Genomic DNA, 21626 nt, shown 5'->3' with positions numbered 1-21626 from the left:
CCTGCTAGACGGTGGTTGCATACACCTTTAATCCCAGCACTTGGGAGACTGAGGCAGAATCTCTTGAATTTGAGGCCAGCCTGGTCTCCAGAGTTCTAGGGCAGCCAGGGCTGCATAGAGAAACCCTACCCTAAAAAAACAAAAGGCTTGTTACTCCTGTGGCTAGAGGAGACCTGTGTGATGGAGGTATTTGATGTGGAGTTCTGGAGTCTGAATAGGGGTCCTGAGGGGGCTTTCTGAAACTCTAGTCTAGATTTTAAAACAACAACAATAACAATAATAACAAAAACCCCTGTCATATTGAGAGAGAGACTGTGTGTGTATGTATGTACTCTGGCTCTTGAGTGCGTGTGTGACGGGGGTGAAGAGGTTGGAGGATTCCTGATTACAGGGTGGGAGAAGTGAGCCATCCTGCCCCTGCATGTTCTTTAGATTGTCAGGGGGTTATGAATGTGTGAAGTTGGAACCATAAGCTCCTTAAGAACATCACATACCACAAATCCACCCTTTATTGTATTTCAGAGTTGCCATTTCAGTGTGAGGATCAGATGTGGGGCCTTGTACATGCCCGACTAGTCTTGTTCTACTGCACTTGACCAGTCCAGATTGTTTTTTTGTTTTTGATTTTCGAGACAGTGTTTCTCTGTAGCTTTGGAGCCTGTCCTGGAACTCCCTAGTAGTCCAGGCTGGCCTTGAACTCACAGAGATCCACCTGCCTCTGCCTCCCGAGTGCTAGGATTAAAGGCATGCGCCACCACCGCCCGGCGACCAGTCCAGATTGATCTTTAAAGCGTGCAGTTTCCTAGCAGCCCATGCTTGGTCTGATCCCCAGCACAGCAGATGAAATAGTAACCGGTGAGCTAGAGCGGTGCAGTTAGTTTTTTCATAAAGCCTGCAACCCAGGACACCCCGTGATTCCAGAACATTTTCATCACCCCGAGCAGAGACCTTGTCCCCATTAAGAGCCTCTCCCTGTGTCCCCCTCCCCCAGCTGCTGGCAGGCACTATCTACTTCCTGCCTTATGAATGGGCTTTTTCTGAACATGTGATATAAATGGGTCACATCATATGTGGTCGTTTCTGTCTGGTTATTTTGATTTAATTTCATTTTCCTATAATCATGTTTAGCATATGTTGGTACTTAGTTTTTTTAGTCTTCCCAGCATGTCAAGCAAATATTGATCAAATACTGATAATTGTTTACTTTTTGTTGTTGTTTTTGAGACAGGATTTCTCTGCATAGTCCTTACTGTCCTGGAATTGACTTTGTAGACTAGGCTGGCTTTGAAGTCAACACGGATCTGTTTGCTCTGCCTCCCGAGTGCTGGGATTAAAGGTGTGCGCCACCAACACCTGGCAGATAATTGTTTACTTTTATGTCCTAATTTTGACATTTTTTAAAAATATTTATTTATTATGTATACAATATTCTGTCTGTGTGTCTGCCTGCAGGCCAGAAGAGGGCACCAGACTTCATTACAGATGGTTGTGAGCCACCATGTGGTTGCTGGGAATCGAACTCAGGACCTTTGGAAGAGCAGACAGTGCTCTTAACCACTGAGCCATCTCTCCAGCCCAATTTTTGACATTTTTGTCTAAATGTTATTGATAACAATGAAATTTTTATTGAAACTTTTATAGTACTATTATTGTGCACTCACAGTCAATACAAATACCCTGGGAATTTCTTTTTTTTTTTCTTTTTTTTTAAAATTTATTTATTTATTAAAGATTTCTGCCTTCTCCCCGCCACCGTCTCCCATTTCCCTCCCCCTCCCTCATCAGCCCGAAGAGCAATCAGGGTTCCCTGACCTGTGGGAAGTCCAAGGACCACCCACCTCCATCCAGGTCTAGTAAGGTGAGCATCCAAACTGCCTAGGCTCCCCCAAAGCCAGTACGTGCAGTAGGATCAAAAACCCATTGCCATTGTTCTTGAGTTCTCAGTAGTCCTCATTGTCTGCTATGTTCAGCGAGTCTGGTTTTATCCCATGCTTTTTCAGACCCAGGTCAGCTGGCCTTGGTGAGTTCCCGATAGAACATCCCCATTGTCTCAGTGTGTGGGTGCACCCCTCGCGGTCCTGAGTTCCTTGCTCGTGCTCCCTCTCCTTCTGCTCCTGATTTGGACCTTGAGATTTCAGTCTGGTGCTCCAATGTGGGTACTCTGGGAATTTCTACAGAACCAGGTAGTAAGGACACATTTAAGCAATGTCTTAAAGGTGAAAATAATAGTTGCCATAACGAATGGAAAAGAGCTCACCTTTTTTTTTTTTTTTTGGTTTTTTTTGAGACAGGGTTTCTCTGTGGCTTTGGAGCCTGTCCTGGAACTAGCTCTGTAGACCAGGCTGGTCTCGAACTCACAGAGCTCATCCTTTTTTATGGCTAAATAATAGTCATTGTGGGGATGTACCCCATTTTGTTCATGCATTCATCGGTTGATAGGCATCTGGGCTAGATTGGCGTTTTGGTCGGTACGGATAATGCTGCTGTTTAAGCTACACAGAGAGGGTTTCTGTGGATCTGTGCTTTCATTTCTGTTGTGCCATACACCTTTAATCCGAACACTCTGGGAGTCAGAGGCAACACAGGTCTACATAGTAAGTTCCAGACCAACCAGGTCCACATAATCAGACCCTGTCTCAAAAATAAACCTAGAAGTAGAAATTCTGAGCCATGGCAATCTTGCATATACTCTTTTCTTTTTTGCATTTTAAAATTGTTGTATGTGTGGTTGTTTTGTCTGAATGTATGTCTGTGCACCTCGAGCATGTTTGGTGCCCATGGATGCTAAAGAGGGCATTGGAGCCCCTGAAACTAAAGTTAAAGGTTGTTGCTGGCTGCTTTGTGGATGCTGGGAACTGAGCCTGGGTCCTGTAAAAGCAACAAGTGCTCTCTGGCCCCAACTTTCCCCTGCCTCTTCCCTCTCCTTCCTCCTTTCCTCCCATTCCTCCTTTCTTCCTTCCTTTTGTACATTCACACACACCCACACACCCCACATATACATACATAATTGGAAAAGAAGCATTTCTGTTATTTTTTGATGTAGCCCAGGCTGGCCTCCAACTTGTGATTTTCCAGTCTCAGCCTCCCTAGGAGGATTACAAACATGTGCTGGCATACCTGCTTTTAAAAAATAACTATTTCTGAAGTGACCATGCCATTCTGTGTTCCTGCAAGGCTGCAGTTTCTGTTGTTGCCGACACTTGTTAATGCCTTTTTGAGCATAGCTATTCTGTTAGGTGGAGAAAGTGCTGACATGGTTTTGATTTGTGTTTCTCCACTGGTGAATGGTATGCAGATTTCATGTATGTATGGCCTTTTCCAGATCTTTGGAGAAATATCTGTTCCAATTCTTGGCTTTTTTTTTTTAAATGCACTAATTTATATTTATTTTGTATGTATGACTGTTTGACCTGCATATATATATTTACACCACATGCATACCTGATGCCTGTGGAGACTAGAAGAGGGTATTGGAACCCCTGAGGCTGGAGTTACAGATGATTGTGAGCCAAGATAAGGGTTCTGGGACATGGAGCCCAGTCCTCTGGAAGAGCAGCCAGGGCTCTTAACCACTGAGCCATCTCTCCAGTTCATTTTTTTCACTGTCTTGGTGGCTTTACAGCACATGGTCTGAACTTAAACTATTTGTCTGTCTTTTAGAAACTGCTGCTTAATTCAACGATTAACATGTTTTCTTTTAAGAACTTTATGGTTTTAGCCCTTTATTAAGTTTTTTCAGTTATGCAGGTGAATGCAGGTCCCATGGAAGCCAGAAGCAGGCATTTGATCCCCTGGAGCTAGAGTTAGAGTTATGAGCATCTCAGTGTGGGTTCTGGGAACCAAATTTGGGTCCTCTGCAAGAGCAGCAAATACTTTTAACCACCAAGCCATCTCATCAGCCCCTGGTGTTAGCTCTTCCATGACTACCAAGTTCCTCCACTGACTGAAGCTTCAGAGGGTCCCATGAGCCATTTGCTACGGGTAGAGCTGGGACTTCCTTTTCCTTCCACTTCAACAGGTCAGAAAGGGCCTCTGCCCTGGGAAGCATTTCTGTTTTTTATAGCAGTTAGTTTTTCAGTTTCCATATTTTATTGTCTCTTCTTTTTTTGTTGTTTTTTGAAGGTAACAAATGAAGAGGACTTTATTAGGAAATTGGACTGTAAGCCCGATCAGCATCTCAAGGTGGTTTCCATTTTTGGAAATACTGGTGATGGAAAGTCTCATACCCTCAACCACACTTTCTTCTATGGCCGAGAAGTCTTCAAAACCTCCCCTGCTCAGGAGTCCTGCACGGTGGGAGTATGGGCAGCCTATGACCCAGTCAATAAAGTAGCAGTGATAGACACAGAAGGGCTCTTGGGGGCCACTGTGAACCTAAGCCAGAGAACACGGCTGCTGCTGAAGGTCCTGGCCATTTCTGACCTGGTCATCTATCGAACTCACGCAGACCGGCTGCACAATGATCTCTTCAAATTCCTCGGGGATGCCTCGGAAGCTTACCTGAAGCACTTTACCAAGGAACTCAAGGCTACCACTGCACGCTGTGGCCTGGATGTCCCCTTATCCACCCTGGGCCCTGCAGTTATTATTTTCCATGAGACTGTGCACACGCAGCTCCTGGGTTCTGGTGAGTAGACAGTGCTGTCTCAGAATGACCTTTTTGGGAACAAGGAGGTGGCCTCTGGGATGCAATATGGTGATGGTGGGGTGCTCAGGAAAACTTGTGCCCAGGCAAGACTGAGAAAATGTTCCAGGAGTAATCAACTATGGCAAGGATTAGGACGTGCTAGCGGACTAAAGACCTGGGCTATTGGGGTCAGATGTGTTTCCTTGCAATATTGGTAGCGAAAGCTCGGTCAGAATAGCATCAAGAGAAACTAGAAGAGCCAGGGGGAGTGATGCATGCCTAAAATTCCAATATTTGGGAACCTGGGGCAGGAGGATTATGAATTTTAGGCCAACCTGGGTTACACAGAGAGATCTTGTCGTACTCAAAACACAAGAAAGGCAGGTGTGGTGGGGTGTGCCTATAGGCCCAGCCAAGGCCAGCATGGAACTCTGTCTCAGATAAACCAGAAAGGAAGAGATGCCCAAAGGCACTGTCACTGTCACTATTAAGGTCGTGAGGATGCTAAAGGAATTCTTTCCAAGAGTTTCCTAGTGGGAAGCAGGAGGGAGTGCAGAGTGATAGCTGGTGGCTCACAGGGAATTTCTGCGAATTTCCCTTCATAAATATTTAAGATATTGGTGTGCTGATGAGATGATTCAGTAGAGAGGGGATAAATACAAGAAAGAGACCAGATATCTCCATGCTGGAGGCTCTGTTTGAGCCCTGAGCACCGAAAAGAAAAGTGAGAAGTGTGATGGTCCATGTCGCAAGCCACCTGCTTGGGGTGACTTCTGCCGGGCCCCTAGCCGAGGTGGATTCCAGCGTTCCAGGGTAGGAACGTGAGAATTAGAATTTTTAGACAAAAAGAACATAGATGTAGGAGGAATAAGAGACAAAAGCATAGGATAGTATCAGGAGTCCAGTGAATACTGAAATTGCCCTTGTTTAATTTCCATTTCATTAAGTGCCTTATCCCGAAAGGTAGGAGTAAGATGAAAAAAAAAAAAAAACAAACCTGTATTGACAGGATACAAAGAATGAACAGGTCAGTTGAAAGATTATGGGCTACATTTTTAATTAAACATTTTGTCTCAATCCCAGCACTTGGGAGGCAGATACAGGTGGATCTCTGTGAGTTCGAGACCAGCCTGGTCTACAGAGCTAGTTCCAGGACAGGCTCCAAAGCCACAGAGAAACCCTGTCTCGAAAAAAAATAAAATAAAATTTGTCTCCAGAACAAGACACCCTAGACCAAAACATTCTATAGGCAAACTACTCCCTGGGTGGAATCTATCTTCCTAAGGGAGTAGAAACTTAGTTGGACCTTTGAGGTAGAAATAGATCTACTTTACCTGAAGTAACCAGGTCTGGATATTAGCCACACCTGCCCTTTAGTCAAGATGGAATGGACCTATACCTTTGGGCCCTGTCAGGTACACGTCTGTGATCCCAGCACAAAATTACTGCAAGTTTGAGGCCATTCTGGTCTACACAGTGAGACCCCATCTCAAAATAAAAATGAAAAGAGCAGAAGCAGCTGGAATGACTCTCAGGCGGGAGAGTTGGCCTAGGCCATGACACTCCACCGGTGTCACGGGAGAAAGGACGGAATGTATGTAGATGGACGTGGTATATATGTTACCTTAGTCTTTGTTTTCTTTGAGAAATACGCAACAATCTTCAGGGGCAATAATAGTAGGGATTGTAGTCTGGCCTCTAAAACAATTATACTGCTCACATCTGTTTATTCAGGCATGAAAGTACCCATATCGTGTTCTAGACAGTGAGGTGTAGAGCTAAAAGCACCTACCCCCAGTCTACTTGGAGAGACTGCGTGGGTCTTGGTTTTGTGTCACATGTAGGCGTCAGGGCCGTGTGAGTAGAGAAGAGGGACCGCACATCTTAGTGGGGTCTTCAAAAGAGAAAGTAGGGCCTGCAAGTTGAGTCTCGAATAGACAGAAGAGGGGGAGAACATGTTCCAAGAGGGGCAAATCCCTGGGAACCCTAGAGCAGCCGCATGCGGGGAACCGCAGCTGGGTCTGCAGTCGCTCCCTAAACCCCAGCATCAGCCCTTCGATGCCCTCACTGTCTGCCTCCCAGAGGGCTCTCCTGAAAGAAAAGCTTCATTTATAATTTAGATATCCAGGCTTATGATATTCCTGCTTGCTTTCTATTACATCAAAATGTAAACCAAGCCAAGAAAAAAAAAGTAATCCAATAGCTGGATATGGGCATCTATACCTGTATTCCCGGCACTTCGGAATCTGAGGCAGGAGGAGCTCAGGCCAGCCTGACACAGTGAGACCCTGTTCCAGAAACCAAAATAAAAACAAATGTAATCTAAACTCCTAAATGTGGTGTTCTGTCTAACCCCTGTCAGTGTGTCTGCCCACTAGTTGTCTCCCCTTGGCCCACCCATCACTCTGTGTGTGTATGTATGTATGTATGTATGTATGTATGTATGTATGTATGTGTGTTTGCCCATGTGCACATGCAAATATTTATGTATGTGAATACACACACACATACACACACGCTTCCCACTAGCTGTAACACCTTTTCTGTGTCCTCACCTTGACAAACAGCTTCTGTCCGTCTGGACCATTTGCCCCCGCTAGCTGTCATCTGGGCCAAGGCTTTCCTGACTTCCCACACCCTAGTGTCCCGTCTATCCTCTCACCCGCTCGCCTCTCATCTGGAGTCATCCCATGTGTGCTTGTTTGTTTTTGGCGTTTTCTCCATGAGAACGGAAACAACATGAAGGCAGAAACCTTGCCTACCTTCTTTACTGCTGTATGTGTGTTAGAGAGCCCAGATGAATGTTTGGTGCACAGATGTGTGTTGAATGATACATGAAGAGTTGTGCCCATCTGAAGTGTAGTTGTTTGTGTTAGAGGGGGCTGGAAATGCTTGAGGATCAGACCATGGGAGGTCTTGGATGAGTTCTCTGTAGGATCTTGGGCAGAGCCCTAAATAATGTCAGATTTGTATTTTAGAGCACCACTCCCTGCCCCCAGCAACAAGTAAAGGAGCATGTCTTGTGTTGGGGAGTCTCTATGGTAGTCAGGGAGGAAGATACAGGGGCTGAGCCATGACTGTTGTGGTAAAAGGGCAGACTGGACCAGAAGAGAGGTTGTTTTGATAGGCCTGGGACCACTTGTTTGTGGTGGTTCCAGTGAGTCATGACCTTCCAGAGTGAAGAGACAAAACAAGAAATGACCCTGAGATTGGTAAGGAAGCAGGAAGTGCTGTCTCTGGATCACCCCTGTGATCAGCCTCCTAAGTCATTCTGGGTCTTTAAGGGCAAGGTGTGTCTGCTCAGGCTCTTGTAATAGCCAGCCCACAGAGCCGTCTTTGTTGCCTTGTGCTATGCAGTATGCTGTGTGTAGCAGCTCCAGATGGTAGCACAGAGAACTGCTCGCAGTCTGTAACCAAGGCAGTCCTAGCAGATTTGGGGTTGAACCAAGTCTTTGAATTCTAAAGTCCAGAACCTTTTCTGGAGTAAGAAGGCTTCTTGAAGCCTTAGGACAGAGCAAGAAGAGCAGGGTAGGAGGCGGGTCAAAAAGTGGGCCAATTGATCATTGCAGTTTTCTTGTTTCAGAGCTGTTTAGTTTCAGGTTTCTCTTCCATCTTGCTGCTTTTCTGGATAGAGGAGTGCTAGGTAGGAGTTGAATAGGAAAATGAATGGCAGGTTGAATATTCCTTATGCAGAATGATTGGGACCAAGTAAGATTGCGGGTTTTGGATTTTGGGATGTTTGCAAAGCCTTGTGAAAGGAACATGCTGAATCTGAAGTGTTCTCCTGATTAGTTTCAGAAGTCAGCTCGACAGAGCCCAGGGTTGTCTGAGGGAGTTGGGGAACAGGCTTGTTCAGATTTGTCTATGGGCGCTTTTCTGAGATTTTTTTTTTAAGGGTATGATGCTTTCCCTGTGTGTATCTTGCCCCATGCATGCAGTGTCTATGAGGGCCAGAAGAGGGCCTAATATCCTCTTGGAACTGGAGTTAGAGGGTTGTTACTAACCATGTGAGTGCTGGGATTTTGGACCTGGTCCTCTGAAGGGCAATCAGTGTTGCTTTTGCCATCTCTCCAGACCATATTTTCTTAAGAAAAAAAAAATATGTGTGGGTGTTTGGTCTACATGTATGCCTGTCTATCACATGCATGTCTTAATTCCTGAGGAGGCCAGACTCCCTAAGACTCCAGTTACAAATCACTGTGGGCTGCCACGTGGGTGCTGGAAATTGAACCTATGTCCTCTGAATAAGCAGCCAGTGACCTTAACCACTGGTCCATCTCCAGCCCCAACCCCTGTTTTTTGATTGCTAATTAGTACTGTGGGCAGTGCCATCCCTCTGCAGGCAGGCCTAGGTTGTGCAGGAAAGTAAAACCTTTTTTCCCCAAGTTGCTTTTGGTCAGCCACAGGAATCAAGCTCAAGGACAGTGCTGAGATCGTTTCTGAGTTAGGATATTCATTTTAATAATGCACTGCCTGGGTTTATTTGTACAGGGGAGCAGATGGATTCATTTGGGAGCAGTGATTGTGTGTTCAGGGAAAAGCGTGAGGAGATGCTGACATGAAGGGAAGCCGCCAGGTCAGGTTCCTGGGCAGATCTGGAAGAAGGCGGGGACTAACGCCCCCACCACTTCTTGTAGATCTCAGCTGAGCTGGGTGTAGGGTGTAGGTCCAGAATTCTGATGGCTGCTAGTTAATACCTGCCCCTTTCAATTTGAACTAGTGTCTCCAATGTCTGCGTGATTTTATTACAGTGTTGGAGGAAGGTAAGCCAAAGCATCTGTCTAAACACACCCTTACCTCTGAAAGGTACACCGCCTCTGCCTAGCTGCTGGACAGGTGCTGAGCCTGTGCACGAGCCACTTCCCCTGCGCTGCTAGCTTGCCACAGCTTTGCAGCTTCATCGTGCAAGACCAGAGTTCTCGAAGTATAAAATTGTGAGTGCTCACTAGTAGACAACTGGCTAAGTATATCCACAGGCTAGAAAACGGTGTAGCTCCTAAAGAGAACAAGGCTCTTCTTCAGTGTATAGTGTAACAGGCGAGTACAAAACAGGCTGAGTATGGACGATAAGTGTGGCAGAAAGGGTGAGCGTGTGGGAGGAGGAAGACACAGACAATACTTGTCTTTCCTTTTATGCTGACATGTCTACATTTTTCTTCCAGTGAATCCTTTTCAAGATTCTTCTCTGTAGACATATAGACTAGTGCACATTATACCACAGTGTGTAAGGCGGTGCATCACACACCCGTCAGCGGCAGCTTGTGAGATGCCCATGTCCTCTCCTTGCTTCTTACCTGTAATTCTTTTTTGGGGTGGGGTTGAGACAGGGTTTCTTACAAAGAAACAGCCCTGGTTGTCCTGAAACTTACTTTGTTGCCAGGCTGGCCTCGAACTCACAGAGATCTGCCTGCCTCTGCCTCCCAGGTGCTAGGATTAAAGGTGTTTGCAACCATTGCCCGACGAAATGCTATAATTCTAAACATGTGCTTTATGTACGCAGAGTAAAATTTATCTTATGTTTACAATGAAACAAAGGTAGCTTGTTTTCAAGAAAGGAACTCGTCGCCCACATGCCTGTTTCTGTTTGCACAGATCACCCCTCAGAGGCGCCCGAGAAACTCATCCAGGACCGATTCAGGAAGTTGGGCCGCTTCCCCGAAGCCTTTAGCTCCATTCATTACAAGGGAACGAGGACATACAATCCCCCTACTGACTTCTCCGGGCTGCGACGGGCTTTGGAGCAGCTGCTAGAGAACAATACCACCAGGTCTCCCCGGCACCCGGGGGTCATCTTCAAAGCCCTGAAGGTCAGTGGGCTCCTGCCCTAGGTACTTCTCATGAGCATGCTAGTGCAGGTGCTGCAAGGCCTGGGCTGGAAAGAGTCCCTTCGGTAAAGAAGAGGAAGTGCGGAAGTGCGAGTGGAGGTCATATGCCTTCAGCTTGCCGGGAGTTCCAGTGGGAAGGAATCTTGACTCCGTCAAACAGTTGATAAAGAGTGTGGAGGTTGTAGCTTAGTTGGTAGACTGCTCGCCTAGCAGGAATTTAGCTCCGTGTTGGCTCCCCTATACCACATACAATGGGCAGGGTTGTATGTGCTTGTAATCTGGGTATTGGGGAAGTGGAGGCTGGAGCATCAGAGTTCAAGCACATTTTGACTGCTAATTATCAAGTTTGGGATTTAGGAGTGGGGAATATTCAGGAGGATCTTTGCATGAGACTTTCTTCAGAGCGGATTCCGAAACTTTATGGGAAAATCGCAAGGGGGATGACTTCTACTGTGGGATTTGATATCATTCAATGTGTCGCCCGCAGTCATGCCCCAGATCATCTAAAACCCATTAAGTGATAGTGGGCTCACAGTTTGGGAAACTCATCTTTAAGAATTATATCATTGGGGCTGGAGAGATGGCTCAGTGGTTAAGAGCATTGCCTGCTCTTCCAAAGGTTCTGAGTTCAATTCCCAGCAACCACATGGTGGCTCACAACCATCCGTAATGAGGTCTGGTGCCCTCTTCTGGCCTGCAGACATACACACAGACAGAATATTGTATACATAATAAATAAATAAAATGTTTTTAAAAAAAATTATATCATTTTCGCTAGGCATGATGGTACATGCTTTTAATCTCAGCATTATGGAAGCAGATCTGTGAGTTCAAGGCCAGCTTGGTCTACATAGAGAGTTCCAGGCTTTTCAGAGCTACATAAGATATCTGTCTGTCTTAAAGAACAAAACAAAACTATCATTTTCCTTTAAGCCAGGCATATTGTGGATCCATTCAGGTGATAGGGTCAATCTGTTGTTTTGCTAGCACAGTGACGTGAAATCCTGTTGTAAAGTCTGATCATTTGTCACATGTTCTAAGGGAGGGCGCTTTACTGCCTTGGAAGCGTGACACCCCGGCAGGAGAGGCCTGCTCTTCAACCATGGCAGGTGCTGAGTAACCTATTAGGCAGATTCTGGTGCCCTTCATTTTTTTTGTTTGTTTGTTTTTGTTTTAATTATTTGCTTTGTGTGTATGGGTGTTTTACCTGCCTGTGTGTTTGTGAATCACCTGTATTCCTGGTGCTGGTGGAGGCCAGAAGAGGAGGTTGGTTCCCCTGAGACTGGTTTTACAGATGGTTGTGAGTTGCTACAACTGGTGGGTGCTGAGAATCAAACTGGGTCCTCTGCAAGAGCAGCAGTAGGTGCTCTAAACTCTGAGCCTCCCTCACCCCCTTTTAGAGAAAGGGTCTTACTATGCAGCTCTGACTGTCTTGGAACTCTCAGTGTAGACCAGGCTGGCCTCGAACTCAGAGTGCTGGGACTAAAGGCCTGTGCCACCACCCAGCATATGTATATGAATGTGAGCACAGGTGTCCCTGGAAGCCAGAAAGAGTTACAGGCAATTGTGAGCCCCCTGTAGTGGATGCTGGGAAGCACACTTGGGCCCTGTATAAGAACAGTATCTGCTCTTAACCACTGAGCCACAGGTGGCTTTTCTTTGAGATAGGATCTCACGTAGCTCAGGCTGGTCACAAATTTGCTGTTTGGAAACTGACCTTTAACTCCTGTTTCTCCTGCCTCCTACTCCAAGTGCTTTATAGAGTTTGCCATTAAGCCTGGTTTTGTTGATCAATATATATGCTTGGTGTGTGCATGTGTGCTTGCGTGTGTAAGTCTGTGCATGTGCTTTGGGCCGATCTCTGCATTGTGTATTGTCTCTGTACTCCTGAAATGTATCTTCAGTACATATACTTTCATTCACCATTCTTTGTACTAAACACATTGGCATTGGCTCATTCTTTCTCTGAGTATATTACTTCAGTTTTTTTTTTAATTTTTTTTTAAGATTTATTTATTATGTATACAACATTCCTTCTATGTATGTTTGTATGCCAGAAGAGGGCACCAGATCTCATTACAGATGGTTGTGAGCCACCATGTGGTTGCTGGAATTGAACTCAGGACCTCTGGAAGAACAATCAGTGCTCTTAACCTCTGAGCCATCTCTCCAGACCCCCCCCCCCCTTTTTTTTTTTTTGGTTTTTTTGAGACAGTTTTTTTTTTCTGTAGCTTTGGAGCCTTTCCTGGAACTAGGTCTTATAGACCAGGCTGGCCTCAAACTCACAGAGATCTACCTGCCTCCGCCTCCCGAGTGCTGGGAGTAAAGGTGTGCGCCACCGCCTTGCTAGTATTACTACTTCTTTACTGATGTTTGCTTTGTGTACTGTGTTGTATTCTTGCATGCAACATGCAATGGGTGACAGGAAAGGAGCAGGGTCGTGACACAGTGTTAGCATTTAAGCTCTTGGAGAGAAACAAAGGAAACCTTGGCCAAGAGATGGGAGCTAGGTTGAGGATACCCAGTGAGTGACTCAGCGGTTGGACTTGTGGACCTGGGAAGGGTGGGAATGAAAAGATGGAATTGCCATAAAGCTGGATGGGTCCTGGCTAACATATTCTGGTTTTGCTTAGTGCAGTGGTACACAAATAGAATAATTGAATTCATGGTTTTAGAGTTTTTATTTTGAGAGTATTCTTTTGTAGCCCAGGCTAGCATCCTCCTGGCTTTAGCTTCTTTTTTTTTTTTTAAAGATTTATTTATTCATTCATTCATTTATTATATATACTGTATTCTGCACCAGATCTCATTACAGATGGTTGTGAGCCACCATGTGGTTGCTGGGAATTGAACTCAGGACCTTTGGAAGAACAGGCAGTGCTCCTAACCTCTGAGCCATCTCTCCAGCCCTGCCTTTAGCTTCTTTACCCCAGTGCTAGGATTACAGGTGTATACCACCACACCTGGCTAGTTTGCATAACTTGTGAATTGTATTCCTTAAGCTGTTCTTAAGGCTCTTATGCAAATTCATATGTAGAAATGAAAAGTCAACTGTGGGCCGGCAAGGTGGCTTTAGGGTGCTGTCTGCCAAGCCCGATGACCTAATTTTGATCTCCAGGACTCATGGTGGAAGGACAGACCAAGTCTTGCAGACTATCTCCTGACCTCCAGACACATGCTGTGGCAGGTGTATCAGCTCCCCATGAGCACACATCTATAAATAAATATAATTTTAAAACTTCAGTATCTCCATTTTTGTGTGGCCACTGCTCTTCTGCAGTACTGTGACCTGGTGTCTAGTTTCCTTGCTTCTTTGAAAAACATCTTTCTGGGCAGTGGTGGCACACTCCTTTAATCCCAGTACCTGGGAGGTAGAGGCAGGTGGATCTCTGTGTGAGTTAGAGGCCAACCTGGTCTACAGAGTGAGTTCCAGGACAGCCAGGGCTACACAGAGAAACCCTGTCTCAAAACAAACAGAAACAAGAAAAGAAAACCACTTGGTGTGGAAGTGCCTGCAAGTACTCATTGTACACTGGAGTCAGGCAGAAGGGTCACCACAAATTCAAGGCCAGTTTGGTCTACATAGTGAGAGAGACCCAGGTTCTAAAACCCTTTTTTTAAAAAGTCATACAAATTTCTCTTTGGATAATTTGCGGAGTAGTTGTTATATCTGTGGCTGGAGTGTATTTAGAGTACACTCTGTACTCTGTGTTGGCTACAGTTGTCCAGCTCAACAGGTCCTCATTTTGGCTTTAAGGTGGCAGACTAGTCTTAAGCAATGCAGACAGTCTGTACTATGATGTGCAGAGGATTGTAACTGGTTGCCAGGGGTTATGAGGTGACTAGGCTGGGGCAGGTTAATAAAGCAGTTTCTAGCCCTTCTCCAAAGGAGCCCAACCTAATTGCTGAGCTCATCCTGGAGACACTGCATGCTGGGAGCAGTGGTGAGCGCTCGGGGACTTTCCCTGAGGAGTTCTGGATGTCCTGCCCAAGGTGGATTTGTGAGGTGCCTGTGAAGAAAACATTGCACTGTCTTCCTTTTTAAAATCTGATTACATCATCATCATCATCATCATCATCATCATCATCATCATCATCATCATCATCATCATCACTATTATTGAGACAGGGTCTCTTAGGTAGCTTTGGCTGTCCTGGAACTCTCTATGTAGACCAGCCTGGTCTTGAGCCCACAGAGACCCACCTGCTGCTGCCTCCTGAGTGATGGGATTAAAGACATTTGCCACCATGTCTAGCTTGCAGTTGCCTATTTATGCCTGTGGATATGCCTGGTCAGCCTTGCTGAAGTGTTTGTGACTGGTTAGAGTGGCCTTGAGCTGATATAATTTGGACCGTGTGAGGCGGCTCAGCAAGGTTTGTGCAGCTTCTTCGTAGTCTCTGTACAGCCTTGCTTTCTCCAGGGGATGGGGGAGAGTTCTCTGGCGTGAGGAGGGAAGTATAACTATTATCAGACAGAAGTAGGTCAGAGAATTTCTCTGGTTGATGCTGAGACAGGCAGGTTTGGGGGAGGGTAGGTTAGAGTTTCTTTGAGTTGGAAGAGAAATTCTAGTTTCTATTTCTGTTTTCTGGAGTCTTATGTAACCCAGGTTGGTCATGAACTTATGACTCCCTGCCTCTGTCTCTCCTAGTGCTAGGATTCCTAGCATGTACCTTCATACACAATAAAAGAAATAATGTTTTAGAGTATTTTTCATTATTTGACAATTTCATACATATATAAATGCATTTTGACTGTATTCACCCTCATTAGTGCCTTGTCTTCCTCTCAGCCTCTTCTCAGTATATTCCCATCTAATTCTCTCCCCCTCTTCCCTCCCCCCTCGCAGCTTCCCCTCCCTATTCAGTTTAATTAGTTATTTGTGAATTTTAGATTTCTATAGATTGCTTTGGGGAGGGAGCTGTAAGCCAGGAACTAAGATACTGTTTATCATAGTATCATGATACTAGTCTGTGTCTGGTTTCCTCCCATTAGTTATGCATCTTGGTGACCTTTTTATATTTGTTTTTTTAAAAATATTTATTTATTTATTTATTATGTATACAATATTCTGTTGTGTGTCTGCCTGCAGGCCAGAAGAGGGCACCAGATCTCATTTCAGATGGTTGTGAAGCCATCTACTTTGGTTATGTAAATGTGGTTGCTGGGAATTGAACTCAGGACCTTTGGAAGAGCAGGCAATGCTCTTAACCACTGAGCCATCTCTCCAGCCCACCTTTTTATATTTGTAAATAATATGTAGCTTATCCTTCAACATTAACTAATGTACAGTGAGGTTTATGTCTATAATATCAGCGCTTAGCAGACCAGAGTGGGAATGGTGCTGGTGCAAGGCCAATGTGGACTACATAGCAAGACCTGCTATCAAAAACAAAAAACTAGCTCTGTTTTTTTGTGCGGGTCCCCGATGGATGCAGCAGCACTGAATTCGAAGGGAGTCCAGCTACTGCCATGCAGCTGTTGTTCTTTTTCATTTCTTTTGTTTTCTTTCTTTTCTATTTATTTATTTTTGAGATAGTGTGGTGGGTTGAATAGGAATGGCTCACATAGGCTCATCTCTTTGGATGCTGGCCATTAGGGTGTGGTGACGGATTAGGAGGTACAGTCTTGTTGGAGGAAGTGTGTCATTGGGGCTGGACTTTGGGGTTTCAAATGCTCGAGCCAAGCCCAGTCTCACTCTCTTCCTGCTGCCTGTGTATATAAATTTAGAACTCTCAGCTGTTCTCCAGCACCATGTTTGTCTGTCCCACCATGTCAATAGTGGACTAAACCTCTGAATTGTAAGCCAGGCCAAGTAAATGTTTTCCGTTAGGAGAGTTGCCTGGTCATGGTGTCTCTTCACAGCAATAGAACAGTGACTAAGGCAGACAGGGTCTCACCATGTAGCCCTGGCTAGTTGGGGACTTTGTCTATAGACTAGGCTAGCCTCTAACAACCCAGAGACCCCTCTGCCTCTGCTGGGATTAAAGCATGTGCTACAATGCCTGGCCTTACTACCCTCTTCTTTCTGGTTTTGGAGTTCCTAGGAATTGAAACCAGGGCTTACACAGACCAGGCGAGTGCTGTTACTGTTCACATTCAGCTCATGTTCATTGCTGAATGGGAAAGATGCTTTGGAAAGAGAAGGTCAGAAGCAGTGAGAGGGAGTATGCGCTGGCTGAGACTTGCACGAGTGTCAGCGATGTCTGCGGCCACTAGTGGCTTGCCCATTTGTGCCTTTCCCTGTCATCTGTACACAAGATGTTCTCCAGGTCCCAGTGCCGTTCTCTGTTTGTAGTAGCTGCCCCTTTATGTGAGGGTCGCAACAGCGCCAGCCTACCCGTAAGCATGCCTTCATAGATGCCCAGCAGCACCAGCCTACCCGTAAGCATGCCTTCATAGATGCCCAGCAGCACCAGCCTACCCGTAAGCATGCCTTCATAGATGCCCAGCAGCACCAGCCTACCCATAAGCATGCCTTCATAGATGCCCAAGTCCTTATTGAATGAAAGGGAAATTGAAAACTGAATTAATGTGGATGTCTGTACTTACTGTTCTCAATAAATGGGAGATACACTTTCAGGTTGGAGTTGCGTAGGTGTCCGGGGAAACCTTCTTTAGCCTCCGATCCTTAAATGTAGAAACTCTGACTTTCCAGTTCCATCACATTAGCAAGCATCTGTCAAATATTCATGAAGTTATTGCTGGAGGGCTGCAGTTCTGATCGAAGAATGTCCATTTGGAATCAGGCCTTCCACTGCTAGCTCCTGATAACTGGCTAACCTTAAAGGTGCAATGGAGAGGGCCCTGTTGTTGCCAAGACAACTTAGGTTCAAGATCATCTGGTCTCCTGGCAACCAGATCTCCAATTTTGCCTCAAATACTTTCACAGGCACTCTCAAGAGAAGCCCTTCCCTGCCTTTCCCTTGTAGCTTGGGACCTGAGAAGGAGCAAGAGACCACGAACTATGGAATGATGTGAGATTTGGAAATTTTTTTTCAGTGCTGGGGAATGGACCTAAGACCTCATGCTTGTACATCCCCAGGCCTGGGTTTGGAAGTTTTGAATGGCTGAGCCTATAGGTCAGGTAGTAGGTTATGTCTATATACTAGAAAAGATTACAGTGGAAGGAGGGCAGTTTGTCCTCTATTCTCATGTTGAAAATATGCTGCCTTTGATTTTTTTTTAAGTTACTATTCTATTCCCATTCTCTTGATGTTTCTAAGTCCTCCTCTGGATATATTACTTTCAGTTTGTGACATGGGAAAGAAGTGGCACGCTTGCTCTCTTACCCAGTCTCCGAAGGGATTAGGCTGGCTTGTGTAAGAGTTCTCTCTCTGATGTCATAAGAGGTTACTGTTGCCTTCGACAATGTAAGCCAGCAGTTAATCTGTCTGGGGCAGAGGCTGCTGTACTTTTCAGGGCATGAGCACTATAGGGAAAAGCCACAGCTTGTCTCATGAAAAGCTCAGAGATACTTTAAAATGATTGTTTTGGCCGGGTGGTGGTGGCGCACGCCTTTAATCCCAGCACTCGGGAGGCAGAGGCAGGCGGATCTCTGTGAGTTCGAGGCCAGCCTGGTCTACAAGAGCTAGTTCCAGGACAGGCTCCAAAGCTACAGAGAAACCCTGTCTCGAAAAACCAAAAAAAAAAAATGATTGTTTTGAAACAGGGTCTCACTGTGTAGCTCTGGCTGGTCTGGAACTCAGGTCCGTTTGCCTCTGCCTCAGGAGTCTGGGATTAAAAGCTTGCGCCACCAGTGGCAAATGCCCTCATGTCAATAAAGAAGTTTCAGAGTAGCTTACTGAGCTACTTAGGAGACTAGAGTGCGTTCTGTCAGTTTTACTGGGTGACCAGTCTCTCTGAATTCAGCCCAGATACTGATGTGTCCTGCCAGCTAGATTTGGTACTGTTTGTCCTCAAGGATAAGTATTGTCAGAGCATGGTGGCACGCTGATGCAGGGACTTAGGAGGTTGAAGTGGGAGGATCAGGAATTCAGGTTAACCTTGGCCACAGAGTGAGTTTGAAGCCAGCCTGGGCTACATGAGACTGTCTCAGAACAAATATAAATCTGTTGCAAAACTTCCAAGGTTAAAATATCACTATATGTCTTCTGGCCCATGTTCCTTCACTTCTTGAGACAGGGTTTCTCTGTGTAACAGTCCTAGCTGTCTGGGAACTCTCTCTGTAGAACAAGCTGGCCTCAAACTCACTGAGATCCGCCTGCCTCTGCCTTCCAAGTGCTGGGATTAAAGGCGTGCACCACTACGATCTGGCCCTTCACTGTCTTTCAGTTGTATTTTCTGTGACAACGTTCAGTTGTATTTTCATTAGATTATATAAACATTATCTTGCAGGTAAGTGTTCACCTGCAGATGCCAGCAGCCATGAAGACCAGTAAAGAGAGAGGGTATTTTTCCATTGTTTTGTTTGAGACAGGGTCTCATTGCCTAGCCTGGCCTCCAATTCTCAGTGTAGACAAGGATGATCTTGAATTCTTGGTCCTCCACCTGCACCTTTTTTTTTTTTTAAGATTTACTATGTATAGTGTTTTGCCTGCATGTATGCCTGCACTAGAAGAGGGCGCTGCATCTCATTACATATGGTTGTGAGCCACCATGTGGTTGCTGGGAATTGAATTCAGGACCTGTGGAAGAGTAGCCAGTGCTCTTAACTGCTGAGCCATCTCTCTAGCCCTATCTGTACCTTTCAAGTGTTGGGATTATAAGCATGTACAGTCTACGAAAAGTGTTTTGGTCCTGTGCATTATCTGGTTTGGTGAGTGAAAATGACTTAGGAATAAAGGAAAACAATCCCACCGTCAAAACCAGCAACAAGGATATAACCAGAGGCATTTTGTTCTGCTTGGTTCTTCAGCCACTTTTAAAATAATCACTCAGAAGCTTAATATTAATTACAAACTGTTTGGCCTACTATCTCAGGCTTATTATTAACTAGCTCTTACAACTTAAATTAACCTATTTCTATTTTTCTATAGTTTACTATGAGGCTTATGTCTTGTTATCTTACATTTTGCTTCTCTGGCATCTCCGACCCCATCTTTTCTCTCCTTGTATTGTTTGGCTTTCCCGCCTAGCTATATTCTGCCCTGCCATAGACCAAAGCAGCTTTATTCATCAGCCAATAAAAGCAGCACATATTTGTGTACAGAAGGGCATCACAAGGATAACAGCAGCAACTAACATGCCACGCGTTCCACATGGTTCTTAGTGTTTGTGAGATCTAGTGAGGAAAGTGGTACAGGTGTGACTCTCTCTTAAAAAACAAAACACACAGTGCAGAGCCACACACTGACATGACTCTGCAGGCCTTGGGTTTCTATCAGGGTTCTCTAAAGGAACAGAACTGATACTCATGTGTACAAATATACAAGGATGTATTAGAGTGACTTACGGGCTGTGTTCTAAGTAGTCCAGTAGTGGCTGTCTCCCATGGAAAGGATCTGGTAGTTGTTCAGTCCGCAAGACTGGATGTCTCAGCTGTCCTAGTCTGGTGCTGGAGTCTCAGAGAAGCGCTAGAGAGCGGCCATTTCAGTCCACGGTAGAATCCTGAAGAAGTTGGTTCTAACTCCAGGGAAGGAGTGACTCAGGGACAGGATAGACGGACTTGCCAGTGAGAGTGAGGACAAGCAGCCAAAAAGCAAAAGCTCCCTGCTCCATGTCCTTTTATGTGGGCTGCCACCAGGGGGTGTGGCTCAGATTTAGGGTGGGTCTTCTGACCTCAAAAGATTCAGCCTAGAATTCCTCCCAGGTGTGTCCAGCTGCTTGGGTTTAGTTAATTACAGGTGTAGTCAGACGGAGAGCCACAGTGAACCATCACACTTTCACCCTTTCTCTTATAAAAATAACTTCCCAAGGGGTCTGGAGAGATGCCTCAGAGGTTTAGAGCACCTGCTGCTCTTCCAGAGGGTCTGGGTTCAATTCCCAGCACCCACATGATGATTTACATCCATAGCTCTAATCCCAGGGGACTCAACACCCTCTTCTGGTGTCCTCAGACACCAGACCTACAGTGGTATGCAGGCATATATGCAGACAGAACACCCATACACATAAAATAAAAAATTAGAAAATACAACTTCCAAAATCTTTTGGTGATTTAATAAGATGTTGTTTTTCACTGTTTTTCTATAATTATCCTCATAAATTACTCATACCAACAGTGTTATACTATAAATTATTATATAAATATTATGCCAATAATCTTTGAGAAACACGGCCTTAAGAGTTATCAAAAATTTGACTATTTAAAGAGTTAAAACTTTGAGGACTTATGGGCATGAGATAAAGGCTGGGGAAAGGTCATGACCAGAAGGAAGGGGATAGGAGTTGATTTAGGAGTGGGGGTCGATACTGGTCATCCCATCCACAGAAGACCTGGTTAGTTGCCTTTGAGGACCAGTGCTAGAGTCTGGAGGTGGCTGCAAAGGAAATTTGCAGTGTTTGTGCCCTAACCTGGGAGGAGAACATGTGAAATCCATAGTGTTCACTTCAGCCTGCTTAGTGCCTAGTTCAGGTGTCTGATGCATTTGGTGCTCCCAAGAAGGCTGGAGATGTGGTCTTGAGTGGTTGGGAAGGCTACAGTGAAAGAGGTGAGTGAGACCAGCACATTCCGTGCTGAAGAAGTCAGAGCCCACAAGTGGGTCCTTGTGCCCTGGTTATCACTTTATTCTCTTGATTCCACAGACTGTTCTAGCCTTCACTTTCAGGTCTTTGTGCTTTTGCTAAGCCCCCAGTAGGTTAGCACTGATTCTAACTTGTGAAGTCTTTGTTAGCCGGACTCAAGGATGCTGCTTGGTTGCTGTCACTTACAAAAGGTGTCTTATGGGCCTCCTGGCTGTCCTTGCAGGATCTGAAAATTTGAGTGCCTTTGACAGCCAGGGCTGCACAGAGAAACCCTGCTGTGTTCTAGCACAGACATGAGTCCCTACCGCTGGTCTCACACTGACCTCACTCAGCACTGGCACCACGTGGTTCTGTAGCCCTTGAGCCTGCAGCTCAGGTTAAGACTTGATAGGAAGAAGAAACCTATTTTTGTGTTTTGCAGTTCTGGGTTAGAATTTATATAGGTCCTAATGCATTCTTTGTTTTTGTTTTTTGTTTTTTCAAGACAGGGTTTCTCTGTGGCTTTGGAGTCTGTCCTGGAACTAGCTCT

At 45.4% G+C, this 21626-nt stretch overlaps 1 protein-coding gene across 1 annotated transcript in view; it reads left to right on the top strand.

Annotated features, from left to right (window-relative positions):
• The window catches only part of Zfyve1 (zinc finger FYVE-type containing 1), a 62910-nt gene that overhangs the window by 25386 nt on the left and 15898 nt on the right, over positions 1-21626 (top strand). The window contains exons 3-4 of the mRNA XM_005343310.2: positions 4123-4627; positions 10220-10434. Coding sequence (XP_005343367.1) covers positions 4123-4627; positions 10220-10434 — 720 coding nt within the window. The remainder of the gene's footprint in view (positions 1-4122; positions 4628-10219; positions 10435-21626) is intronic.

Source organism: Microtus ochrogaster, chromosome 1 (assembly GCF_000317375.1).
Source record: "Microtus ochrogaster isolate Prairie Vole_2 chromosome 1, MicOch1.0, whole genome shotgun sequence".
NCBI classification, from domain to species: Eukaryota; Metazoa; Chordata; class Mammalia; order Rodentia; family Cricetidae; genus Microtus; species Microtus ochrogaster.
Note: the sequence above shows the minus strand (reverse complement) of the source record. Positions and strands in the feature narration are given on the sequence as shown.